This window comes from Ascaphus truei, chromosome 2 (assembly GCF_040206685.1).
Source record: "Ascaphus truei isolate aAscTru1 chromosome 2, aAscTru1.hap1, whole genome shotgun sequence".
Lineage (NCBI taxonomy): Eukaryota > Metazoa > Chordata > Amphibia > Anura > Ascaphidae > Ascaphus > Ascaphus truei.
Genome location: NC_134484.1, coordinates 260595153 through 260607624, shown reverse-complemented (window position 1 = coordinate 260607624; position 12472 = coordinate 260595153). Strand labels below are relative to the sequence as shown.

At 45.9% G+C, this 12472-nt stretch overlaps 1 protein-coding gene across 1 annotated transcript in view; it reads right to left on the bottom strand.

The window, feature by feature from the left end:
* The window catches only part of CABCOCO1 (ciliary associated calcium binding coiled-coil 1), a 158887-nt gene that overhangs the window by 132966 nt on the left and 13449 nt on the right, over positions 1-12472 (bottom strand). Inside the window, exon 3 of the mRNA XM_075588579.1 lies at positions 688-857. Within this exon, the coding sequence (XP_075444694.1) occupies positions 688-857 (170 nt within the window). The remainder of the gene's footprint in view (positions 1-687; positions 858-12472) is intronic.

The following is a 12472-nucleotide window of genomic DNA, read 5'->3' as shown; positions in this document are numbered from 1 at the left end:
CATAAAAAATGGTATTAAAGGAGCAATCCAAGCAATATCCTAAACGTTTCTTTTTTTCTTTAAAATAAATCAGTTCTGTAGTATTCGAAAAAACGTATTACTTTTTTAATTTTGAAATTCAACTCTTAACGTCATGTTTAATAAGTTTTAATATACTGAGTATTTGTTTTATTTCTATAGCATGTTGTAGCACAGCTCCCCAGCAGGGCAATATCTTTGTAACACTTCCCTGTTTGTGGTAATTTGTTGCCAATATTCCCAGCAGTTTGAGCTGAAAACTGTAACAATAGATAATGTTACCTTAGTAATATAAGAATACATTTTAGCTGCTGAGTTTACACTGACTTAAGGATTGATTTGTAACTGAAAGAAGCCATTTAGTGATCCCTGGGAATCTGGATCTTTGCGGTGCAATCACGGGAGAATGAATCTATTGGCAGCTTAGGTAATTCGTTTTCAATACAGGTAATGAAAGGCAGCATACGGTATATTAAAACAAAAAAGTTTTTTTTTAAGGTGCTTGGATTGTGTCTTTAAAATATGAATTATGAAACATAAAAATAGTAAGTATTATCTAAAAATACAGATCTGATTTATTAAAAAAAAACCACATGTAGGATATTGCTCCTTTAAAATGAAACATACTGTATACATTATACTGTATGTACTTATATAGCATCTACTTACTTGCAATATTTTCCATCAGCACATGTAATAATTCCATAAAACCTATCAGCTGCTGTGAGGAAAAATGTACCTCTTTTGCCCACCAGAAGCCCGACACATAATAATCCACCAAAATGGCTTCTTTCAAATTTGTTTCAAGCTCTTTCAAATTAAGAAACTCTTCAAATTTTCTGTATGGAATGAATGGGAAAGTTATTAATTAAATTGAACACCAAGATCACAGAATGCCTCTTATCTTTTATATTATTAGTTACTTTTAAACCCAAACAGGGAAATATATAGAGCTCCTAAGAAATGTGTTGTGACATGTTAAACCTTTATTATTATTTTGCATTGATCTTCATTCAGTATAATAAACTAGTAGATCATGTTTATTACAGTACATTTAACATGTTCTAGTCACAGAGGCTTTAATTCCCCCAGACTTGGCATAACTCTTGTCAATGTCATTTACCTCCTCCACAACTTCTCCTAATGCTCCTTTTGCTCTAAATATAGCTTACTGACTCAGGTTGGGCAAAATATTTTATTCCATCGATACTCAATTTAACAAAATAAAGTCACTTTTTTAGTTGGATGTGAAGCTTCTAACACTTTAACACAACTTATGAACCTTTGTTTATTTTATAAAACTACTGTATCATGCATAATGTAAAATGCATGCATTAATTTGCTGCACAACAGGACTAAGAGAACAATAACTTTAAATTACAGTACTGTATATGAAAACAAATTAATGAGTATACCAATTTAAAGAGTACTTCTGTATAATTTCAGTGATTTAAATTAGTATGTTATTGCCTATTCAATCTCATTTAAGGAAGCTACAGTACTAGATAGAAGCAAAACCATACTGTTTTCTTCTTTAAGACTCTAAGGTCTCAGCCAGGGTGGCGCTGAGCGGACGGGCTCACGCTGGCCGCGATGAAACACATTGCGGCAATGTGTGTGGCCAGCGTGAGCGCATGTTCGGCGCTTAGCTGCTTGCAGAGCCAGCAAATTCGATTTTGCTGCTGGCAAGCGCGTCACACGCGTCACCCAATGAGGGCGAAGCAGCTCCATGACTTCGTGGCCACGCCCCCCAGACGAGCACACACCAAGCCGGCCACGAATCGCCCGGCCGAACAGGGCACAGTGCACGAGCACCAGTGCGCCCGCTCCCTGCCTGGCCGCAGCCTTACGCCTGGGACATAGTCATTTTATTCGGGCGGAGGCGCGCTGAGGCTCAGGGAAAGCGGTGCTTTCCCTGGCCTTACACAGCACGCCATCCTTGGGCGTGTCAGGGGTGGGTCTGGGGGCGGTTCTGGGGGCGGGTCTGAGGGCGGGTCAGTGACGTCACAGAGCTGGATCGCCCTCATTGGGCGAACCGCTCACGTGACCGGCCCTGCACTCCGGCGAGCGCCAAATCTGAAAACTTCCTGAGACACACACTTCCCCAAGCGTGCGGAAGCGTGCGAGAGCCCCTGCTAAAGCCGCTCTCATTGCGGCTGCAGGGGCTCAGTGCCGAGTGTGAGCGCGGCTCAGCACGGTTCAGCCTTGCTCACACTACTATGTCCCAGGCCTTAGTTGCATAGAACTGACACTGCCCTTCAACATTTCCTTCGCAGAGATGTCAAACCCCACTAATTCTATAATCAGAGGTAATTTGGGTGGTGTCAGAGTAGTTTGCGGTTATGTAAATGCCAGAAGAGATATGGTAAACCTAAGCATGATAAGGTTTAAGGACATAAAACAAATATAACACTATATATTTACGCAGTTATATACAGTAGCACAGTAGATGAGGTTGACATGTCAAGTGCAACTGTTGTTATATTAACAGTATAGTTATCTTGTAATTATATTAACAGTATATTTATCCAGAGGAAGACAAACAAAAAGCCGCATTGAAATAGTATCCAATTATATCTCTTAAGGGGAAAAATAAATTCCTTCCTGACTCCGGTAACAGCAATCAGATTTCTCCCAGGACCAAAATGTTCCTATATTTATTATTATGATATATCCCTGTATATATTTCCTTTAAAAAAAATATGTCTAACCTTTTCTTAAGGATGTCTATTCTATCTGCCGTCACAGTCTCCATGGATAGTAAATTCCACATTTTATATGCTCTTACGGTAAAGAAGCCTTTTCTTAGCTGCTTGTGAAATTTCCTTCCCTCATATTTCAAGGGATGACACAGTTTAATTTGTACTGTCCTTGTGATGAATAGTTAGTTTGTGGACCTGTCTCAGGCGTGTGAAGGTGATCATAAGTGTTCTTTATCAATGCTGAATGCTGGATGGTGGAGGGTCACAGAAATCCAGGACAGGACTTGATTCTGATTTTAATTCTCAGGAGATCAGATGTACAGTATTGAAGCCTTGACCTCTCTATTGTTTGAGTCAGGTCCTCCCATGGAGTCATAACCATTTGATATTGATTATTTTACTGATTCCATTGTTCCTGTATCTCCTTTTGAGTTGGATTAATTTATAGATACCATTGAACCCACTAATAAGATCATCTATTCACCTTTCAAACCTAAGTCCATGTTTTCCATATCAATTGAAAGGCAATTTTGTTGATACATGTTACACTCTAAGATAAAAAAAAAAAAAACGTGCACCAATTGTGTAATAATAAACATGAATTCAATATAAGTATAAATATTCCAAGTCGAGGCTAGATGTCAATTGTACAGCAATATCATGTATACTTACAGCGTTGTTTGTTGGGCTATTGACAGCCCTTAATAGTGGGCAATTACCATCTCCGTCAGTTACATATACAGCTGTATCTATTTACCACTTGCAGTTTATATGACTCTTCTGCATCTAGAATCATTTGTTTAGATGCAGCTGGATCAGTTATACTCAGGAGATCTTCTTTGGTGAATATCAGGTGGATCATTTTATCAGAGTTGATAATTCAGGGAACTTTACCCCAGACTTTACGTTATTTCTGATATGTTTGTCCACACTGACGACACTTGAGTTTGAGTTATTTTGGAGTGTTATTAGGATTCATCTTGATCAATATACCAATAACATTACTTTACCTATACTGTACCTCCTGCAACTACATAACTGAGAGGATTTTATTGTTGCATTTATTATATTTTTACTTATATACTTCATTTGTGTGTGTGTGTATTGTAATTAGAATATATTAAAACGTTATTATTTTTGGTGTTTTAACAGTTAGTTACAGCAGTCAATAGGCTGTCTCACCCCATACTAATTGGGAGGACCATCGTAATCCATCTACATTGTTTACTGAGTATCTACTGAGTGCTTCATTTTAGAGCGCGACCGCGGTACTGAGGTAGGCGATGGGATAACGCCGACCCACAGCCACGCGGGCGTGCCTAGGATGTAGAGTAATCATTCAAGCCAGGTCAGGATTAAAGATTAGAGAATAGTTAAGGTACCACACCAGGTTCAGGAGCGGAGAGCTGCGGATCGTCAGAGTGCTGTGAGGATTCGGGGATCGCGTCCCTTGCGGCGCGGTCCCTCCTCTCTACATACCAGTACTGCAGCGGCTGCTGCCTCCGATCCGCGCCCCCACTGGTGCGTGCACCCCCGCTCAGTTTAGAGAGCGCGTGCGCACCCGCTCCTCTTCTACCAGGTCACGGACCTTAGCTCCACCCCCTCGGCCGCGCCACACCTCCGCTGCGCGCGGCGTGCACGCGTGACGTTGTGCAACAAGCCCCAGCTGTGAGTCAAGATTGCTATGAGCCCTTATCTTCCTGCAGCCTATCCCTGCCTCCGCTGGGGCCTTGCCTATGCTCCGTCTCCTGCCTCATTGGTCACTTCCTGTATAAGAACCTGCTCAGTGCTCAGTCTCATTGCTGAGCATAACTTTGTGTAGCCTTTGCGTGTGCCTGTCTTGTCCAGCCCAGTCTTGTCATGTTCTCTGCAGTTAACCTCTCGTGTACCGACCTGGCTTTGCATTTGGACTCTCTCTGGCTCTTGACCCCTCGCTTACGGATAATGACTACGAGTACCTCTCCAACCCCAGACCACAGGCTTACGGACTTCAACTACATGTACCTCTCCAACCCACGGACCCCGGCAAGTATTGAATTAACCATTTCTTCAGACCCAGACCCAGCAATGCTACAAACCTCCTTCTGTGCCCCCCCCCCCGCTACTGTAAGTATGTGGCATAGTCATTCCCACCTCAGTGCTGGGGTCAGGTCTTGTTTGTGGGCTCGTGCAAGCATTACAAGTGCGTAGCCAGGTTTCGGATTGGAGAGTATCGGATAGTCAGGGTATGTAGCCAGGTTCAGGATAGGAGAATATCGGATAGTTGGAGTACTTAGCAAAGGTCAGGACTGGAGACAGGAGAATGGTCATACAAGCCGGATCAGGAGTGGAGAGAAGCGGAGTCCAAGGCACTAGCAGGGTTCAGGAACAAGGATGTGGCAAGGCACGGCGTCACAATGACTATGCTCAGCAAGGAATGAGAGCAGACAGAAGGTATATATAGGACGAGACTCCAATAGCCAGCCAGGGCGGAACGAGGAAGTGAGTGCCGATAGGCTGCTGGTGCACACGTGTGCCCTATTATGCAGCCTAATCGGGAATGAGGGCGTAACTGCTCGTGCGCGTCACCCCCACGCCGATTAATGGGGTAAGTGGGGGCGGGATCAATTGAGCGCCAACCCGCGTGGGTCACGAAGGTTGAGGGGCGGAGCCGAGAAAGCGCGTCATTCCCACAGCAATCCTGACTCAGAGTGAGGGCGGAGCTTGACTCGCACGTCGGCAGTGAGGCTGGCCGAACGCACCCATTGTGCGTCAGATGGGGGCGGGATCTGGATCCGCGGGCAGAGGATCAGGAAGCGCAAGGTCCACGCGCGCGTACTGGGACCACGACCCTGCGCATCCTGGGTGGCCGTCACGGAAGGCTTGTTGAGGTGAAGAGATGATCTGCAACGCCAGGATGGCGAATCCTCACCTTGGGTCATTCCTGTCTCTATTGTATGGCTATCTCCAGATGCACCTACATTATTATGGTATAATTATCATTTGGGTAAAATTAGGTGAGTGGTATTATAGTTCTTTTTGTTAGCCTTTTATACAAGGCTGCAGTTCCTAGTGGGAGTCGCCGAGCAAGGTTCTATGTTTGCAGTTCCTGTTTGTCTACTCTGTCATGCCTTACCCTTTCATCTGTTTGGATTCCCAATTGCTGACCCCGGAGCGTGACCCTGACCTTGCTGCTTTCTGCCTGCCCTGACCATTTGCCTGTTTACTGGACTTTGCACAACTGCTGTCGGCCTTGACCTCTGCCTGCTTACCGACTACGGATACTCTTACAGGACTCTGCCCCTGGGCTCTGGTCGGTTTATTTGCATATATAGCAAAACACATTTACTCTATGATAATGAAAGAACCCAGTTGACTGCACTCAAAGTAATTGTATTGGCTAAATTAGCCTGGTATACCAAGTGTCCCACTAAGTGGAGTGAAGTCACTCCTACCTAACGACACACTAAAGTGAGTCAGAGCCCACAAAACCAATATATCAAAAAAATTAAAAATATTTATTATTACAACATTTATTATTTCAACCACGACAACTTAAAATATACAAAACAAACACATTACTAAAATCCCCTATGGGGTGTATAGTAGTGAGACCTGACAAGTGTCAAATCAATTGTAGAGATAAAGCTCAAATAGTAAACATAGTATCACGGTATTCGTAAATGGATACCAGTTGTAATTAAACCAACACTTGTAATCTAGATGCAGTGAGTGGTACGTAGTAAGGGATATCCAATATTGGTATAATTACCTAATTGGCACACAGTGTATGTGGCATCAAGCAACATTCAAAGCTCAATGTAAAATCAATCCAGCAATGGTGCTAAATATATTCAAGTTCACATGTATACAAATATACCCATCTGGGTATGTGCAGTATGACCACACAAATTACACTATCACACTTGGAAGCTGTACCGGAACAGTCCTAGTAACCAATGCTGTTAGTAAATTACCCTCTTGGGCATGAAGACGCTAGGTCTGTAACAGATTAGGCCAGATCTTACAACCAAGTGCATCCCAATATGTGATACTACGTTACCAGCCACGAGTATGCACTGCATATGTCTCACGATCCAACACCCTCAGAGACGCCAGCGTAGTATCACATATTGGGACGCACTTGGTTGTAAGATCTGTTGATTTCGTTGATTTCGGTTTATTTGCATCCCTATCTCAGCCCTGCGGGTTCGTTTCCTGATTTGAGACAAGAACCGTCACATTTTGCTTGGCCAAAAATGGACCCCGCTGAGGTAGCACGAGCCGTATCTCTCCAAGGGGAACTACTCTGAGATCTTGAGACACGTCTCGCCCATTAAAACCAACAGATGGCACTCATTTCTAGCAGACTTCAGGACATTATCATCTGGCTGGATACACTCCAGGTGGGTTCTACCCCTGCACCTCCATTGTTGGCATCCTCCCCTATGCCCAGGGAACCACAGATGCTGATTCCTCTACGTTATGGAGGGGACCCTATGACTTGTAGAGAATTTTTAAATCAATGTTCGATTCAGTTCGAACTCCAGCCCTCCATGTTCTGCACCCATCAATCAAGGGTAGCCTACGTCATTTCCCTACGGACAGATGAGGCTTTGGCCTGGACCTCTCCTATCTAGGAAAAAGAATCCCCACTGGTTAACGATGTCGCTGCCTTTCTCCAAGCATTTATGAGAAAATGATGCTCCCGGTCATGAGTCTTCTGCGTCTACTTCGCTCCTTCGAATCCAGCAAGGAACCCGTACTGTGGGCCAGAATGACATTGAATTCTGAACCCTTGCTGCAGAGACGGGCTGTAACAATGAAGCTCTGCCAGCAGCATTTTGGCAAGGACTTTCCGAGGGTTTAAAGATGAACTGACTTGCTGGGGAACCCCCAAGGATCTGGAGGAATTAATTGCTTCTGTATCTGAATGGATCTCCGGAAGCGAGAACGACAGACCGAGCAAAACCGATCCATAAAAATCCCAATAATGCGGCTTGCCCCCCCCACTTTCAGACCCCTCTTTCTACACCTCTCTCTGGTGAAGAACCAATGCAAGTAGGTAAGACCAAATTACCTGAGCAGGAGAGAACTTGGAGTCGTGCCAGAGGGCTGTGTCTGTATTGTGGGCTCAAAGGTTATTTTGCCCAAAATTGTCCGAAATCGGGAATCTCCAGTGCCCAGTGAAGATAGAGGAATATTCTCTGGGCATTACTTCTATTCCTTCTCAGTCACAACCTTCACGGCTGGTCCTGCCGGTTTCACTCTCCTGGGGACCAGTCTCCATTTTCACTCAGGCTTTTGTGGATTCAGGAGCTGCAGGAAATTTCATTGACCATGCATTTGCGGAACTCCACTCCGTTCCTCTCCGTACCAGGCAGATTCTATTAACAGTAGTGGCCATTGATGGAAGACCTCTGAAACCTGGGACCATTACCCCTTTGCTGGTTACGATTGGGGCCATTCACAAATAGACACGGTCATTCTATGTTATTGTGAGGATTCGCCATCCTGGAGGTTGCAGACCGTCTCCTCACCCCAACAAGCCTTCCGTGACACTCAGGATGTGCTGTCTTGTGGTCCCAGTATGCGTGCACGTGGACCTTGCGCGGCCTGATCCCCGTCCGCAGATTCGGACCCCGCCCCCCCTCTGGCGCATGACGGGTGCGTTCAGCCAGCCTCCCTGCTGACGCGTGGTTTAAGCCCCGCCCCAGTGATTGACAGGACCGGCGTGGGAGTGACGTGCTCTCTCGGCTCCGCCCCCTGACCTCCGTGACACATATGGGTTGGCGCGCAATTGGTCCTGCCCCCTCTTGCTCTAAGGACATTCAGAATCGGCGTGGGAGTAACGTGCGCTCCTAGCCCCTCCCCCGGTCCTCTGTGAAGCGTTGCGGTCGGCGCGCGAACAGTTTCGCCCCCATCCCCAATTAGGCTGTGTCACAGGGCACAACTGTGTGCACTAGTAGAATTCCGGTGCTTACTTCCTGGTTCCGCCCTGGCTGGCTATTGGAGGTTCTGCCTTTAAATACCTTCAGTCTGCTCTCATTCCTTGTTGAGCATAATCTAGTGTGACGCCGTGCCTTGCTGCATTCCAGTTCCTATGACCTTGCCCTGCTGATTAACCTCTTGTTGCCTACCTTGCTTGTTTTTTGGATTCCACACCTCTCCTCTCCTGATCCGGCTACGAACGACCATTCTCCTGTCTCCAGCCCTTACCTTGGCTAAGTACTCCAACGATCCGATACTCTCCTATCCTGAACCTGGCTATGTACCCCGACTATCTGATACTCTCCAACCCTGAACTTGGCTACGCACTCCGACGATCTGCAACTCTCCACTAGCAAGCAAGTACTAACACTAATCTCCAATCTATAACACTGACCTGGCTTGAATGACTACTCTACATCCTAAGCGCGCCCGTGTGGCTGTGGGTCGCCGTTAACCAATTCCCTACCTCAGCACCACGGTCGCGCTTCGTTTGTGGTGAGCTACGCATTACAGTATGCTCAGCCACACAAACTTCGAGCCCGCTGAGGTAGGAAGAGTCCTGCGCACACACGCAAACTACCTGACTACCCTAGAGGAAAAGATTATGGGTAGCGAGCAAACCATGCTCTCTCTTCAGAAGGACTTTCGCACCCTTTCCCGAACCTTACAGGAACCACATTCTCCTCTTGTGCCTGCTGCCCTAAGGTTACCACTACTCCGGCTTTGCCCTTTTCTCAAGAACCTCGTTTACCAACTCCCAACCGTTATGGGGGCGACCGTCATGAATGCTGGTTTTTTTTTAATCAATGCTTTATACAATTTTAAATGAATCCTTCACGCTTTACTGCACCCCGCGCCAAAGTGGCATACATTTTTTCCCTCCTTGTAGATGACGCTCTTGCCTGGGCCTTTCCCATCTGGGAGCGAAGATCTAACCTCACACAGGATATCGGAGCCTTTGCCCGGGAATTCCGAAAAGTGTTTGATACGCCCGGTCGTAAGGTATGTGCTTCCTCTGCACTGTTTCATGTTTCCCAACGCATTCATTCAGTCGCCAAATACGCTCTTGAGTTTAGAACTATAGCTGCAGAGACCATCTGGAATGATGTAGCTCTGGTAGCAGCTTTTTGGCAAGGTTTATCGGAAACCTTGAAGGATGAGTTGGCAGCCTACAATCGCCCCACCGATTTGGAGGAGCCCATTGCCGTCTGATTCAAGGTGGATCGTCGCCTCCTGGAGAGATGTTCAAAGAAGGTTCACGATCGTACCATCCCATCCCGGATCAGTCCCGGTCAGGTGAGCCCAGCTGAGGTTTCTACCCCGGACAAATCCGAACCTATGCAATTAGGGGGTACTAGCATTTCGAAATCAGATAAATTGCGAAGCAAAAACCCTGGCCTATGTCTTTACTGGGGTGGTTCAGGACATTTTGCCTATTTTTGTCCCCAGAAGTCGGGAAACGCAAAGTTCCCATGAGACCCGGGGGAGTCTCATTGGGAACGCTTTTTTTCTCCCCTATTTCTACTGACAACCCGTCTCGCATCCTTGTCCCCATTACACTCTTTGGGGAGGGCTTTCAAATATCTACGCTTGCTTTCCTCGATTCAGGTGCCGGAGGAAACTTCATAGATGAAGCTTTCGCAGACGCCATCTGGTTCCAACCAGGCACAGAAAGAAGCCCATCGTCCTTGAAGCCATTGACGGAAGACCTCTGCAGCCGGCGTTCATCTCCTTGGAGACAGAGGTGCTCCAACTCAAGGTGCAAAAGACACACCTGGAAAAGATCCAATTCAATGTTATCCATACTCACACTTCCATCAGTGTGATCCTCGGGCTACCCTGGCTACAGATTCACAACCCTCAGGTAGATTGACTCAACAAGGAACCGATCCAATGGAGCACCTTTTGCCATAAAAACTGCATTCTGGAAGCAAGTAGCATCGGGGTACCATCATTTACGACTAGAAGGAAAAGGTACAATTGCCAGAAGAGTATGCCGAGTTTCGGGACATCTTCGATAAGGTCAAATCGGAGATTCTTCCCCCTCACCACCCGTTCTATTGTCCCATCGATCTGCTTCCAGGCACTACACCTCCCAGAGGGACTTCCTATCCATTGTCTATGCCTGAGACCAAAGCAATGAAGGAAAATATTGCTGACACTTACAAAAGGGGTTTATACGTAAATCCACCTCTCCTGCGGGCACAGGGTTTTTCTTTGTGAAGGAGAACGGGACCTTACGCCCTTGCATAGACTACCGGTCCCTTAACAAAATCACCGTCAAAAACCGCTATCCTTTGCCCCTCATTTCTGAACTGTTTGATCGATTACAAGGAGCTAGTATTTTTTCTAAGTTGGATTTTCGAGGTGCCTATAATCTTGTATAATCCTATAATTATGAGTACTTGGTCATGCCTTTTGGTCTGTGCAGTGCCCCAGCCGTATTTCAGGATTTCGTAAATGAAGTTTTCAGAGACCTCCTCAACTCTTTTGTAATCGTTTAACTTGATGACATTTTAATTTTCTCTAAATCCAGACAGGAACACATCTCTCATGTGAAACAGGTGCACCTTCGCTTACGCCAGAACAAACTTTTTGCTAAACTGGAAAAATTTAATTTTTATCAAACATCCACCATTTTTCTAGGCTACATCATTTCCGATACCGGCCTCACCATGGATCCCGCAAAGGTCAAAGCTGTCCTAGATTGGCCACAACCTACCACACTTAAAACAATACAACGCTTCCTTGGATTCTCAAACTATTACCGTAGGTTTATCTAAAAAAATTCTTCTCTAGTGGCTCCACTTACAGAATTAATAAAGAAAGGAGCGGACCCTGCTTCCTGGCCCGCTGCTGCCCTCCAGTCTTTCGCCTGTCTCAAAAAGGCCTTTGTTTCCGCACCTATTCTCATTCATCCTGATCCCAAACTCCCTTTTACCTTTGAAGTCGACGCCTCGGATGTGGGCGTAGGCGCTGTCCTTGTCCAGGTTGCATTCTTGTGCATTTTTAAAAAAAAAAAGTTCTCCGGCCCAATGCAACTACGATGTCGGGAACCGGGAACTCTTGGCCATGAAGCTGGCTCTTGAAGAATGGAGACATCTGCTTGAGGGCACTGAAGATCCGATAACCATCCTCACGGATCATAAGAACTTGCTTTACATTGAAGGCGCACACCGCCTGGGAGCCCGTCAAGCCAGATGGTCACTATTTTTCTCTAGGTTTAATTTCATAATTTCCTACCTTCCCGGATCCAAGAATATTAAAGCGGACACTCTTTCTCGACCATTTTCCGTGGACAACAAGACTGAGGATCAACAAAAAAACATTTTACCGCCCAAATGTATTCGCTCGGCCACTTCATTTGGAACACTCACAGACATTGTCCAGCAACAAAGCCACATCCCTCCTGGTATCTCGCCTCCGCAGGACCGTCTCTTCACTTCGCCTCTACACCATAAGAATGTCCTCAAACTGAGTCATTCGTCCAAATCTGCAGGCCATCCCGGTACCAAAAGGACCTTGGATCTCATCTCTCGCACCTTTTGGTGGCCAGGAATGCAAAAGGACATTAAAAAAATTGTAGCTGTGTGCCCTACGTGTTCCAGGACTAAAAACACCCAGGATACCTCCTGCAGGTCTCCTTCAACCTCTACCTGTTCCGGATCGCCCATGGATACATTTGTCTATGGATTTCATTATGGACTTGCCTAGTTCCAAGGGTATGGACACGATTCTTGTTGTAGAAGACCGCTTCTCGAAGCAGGCCCATTTCATATCCC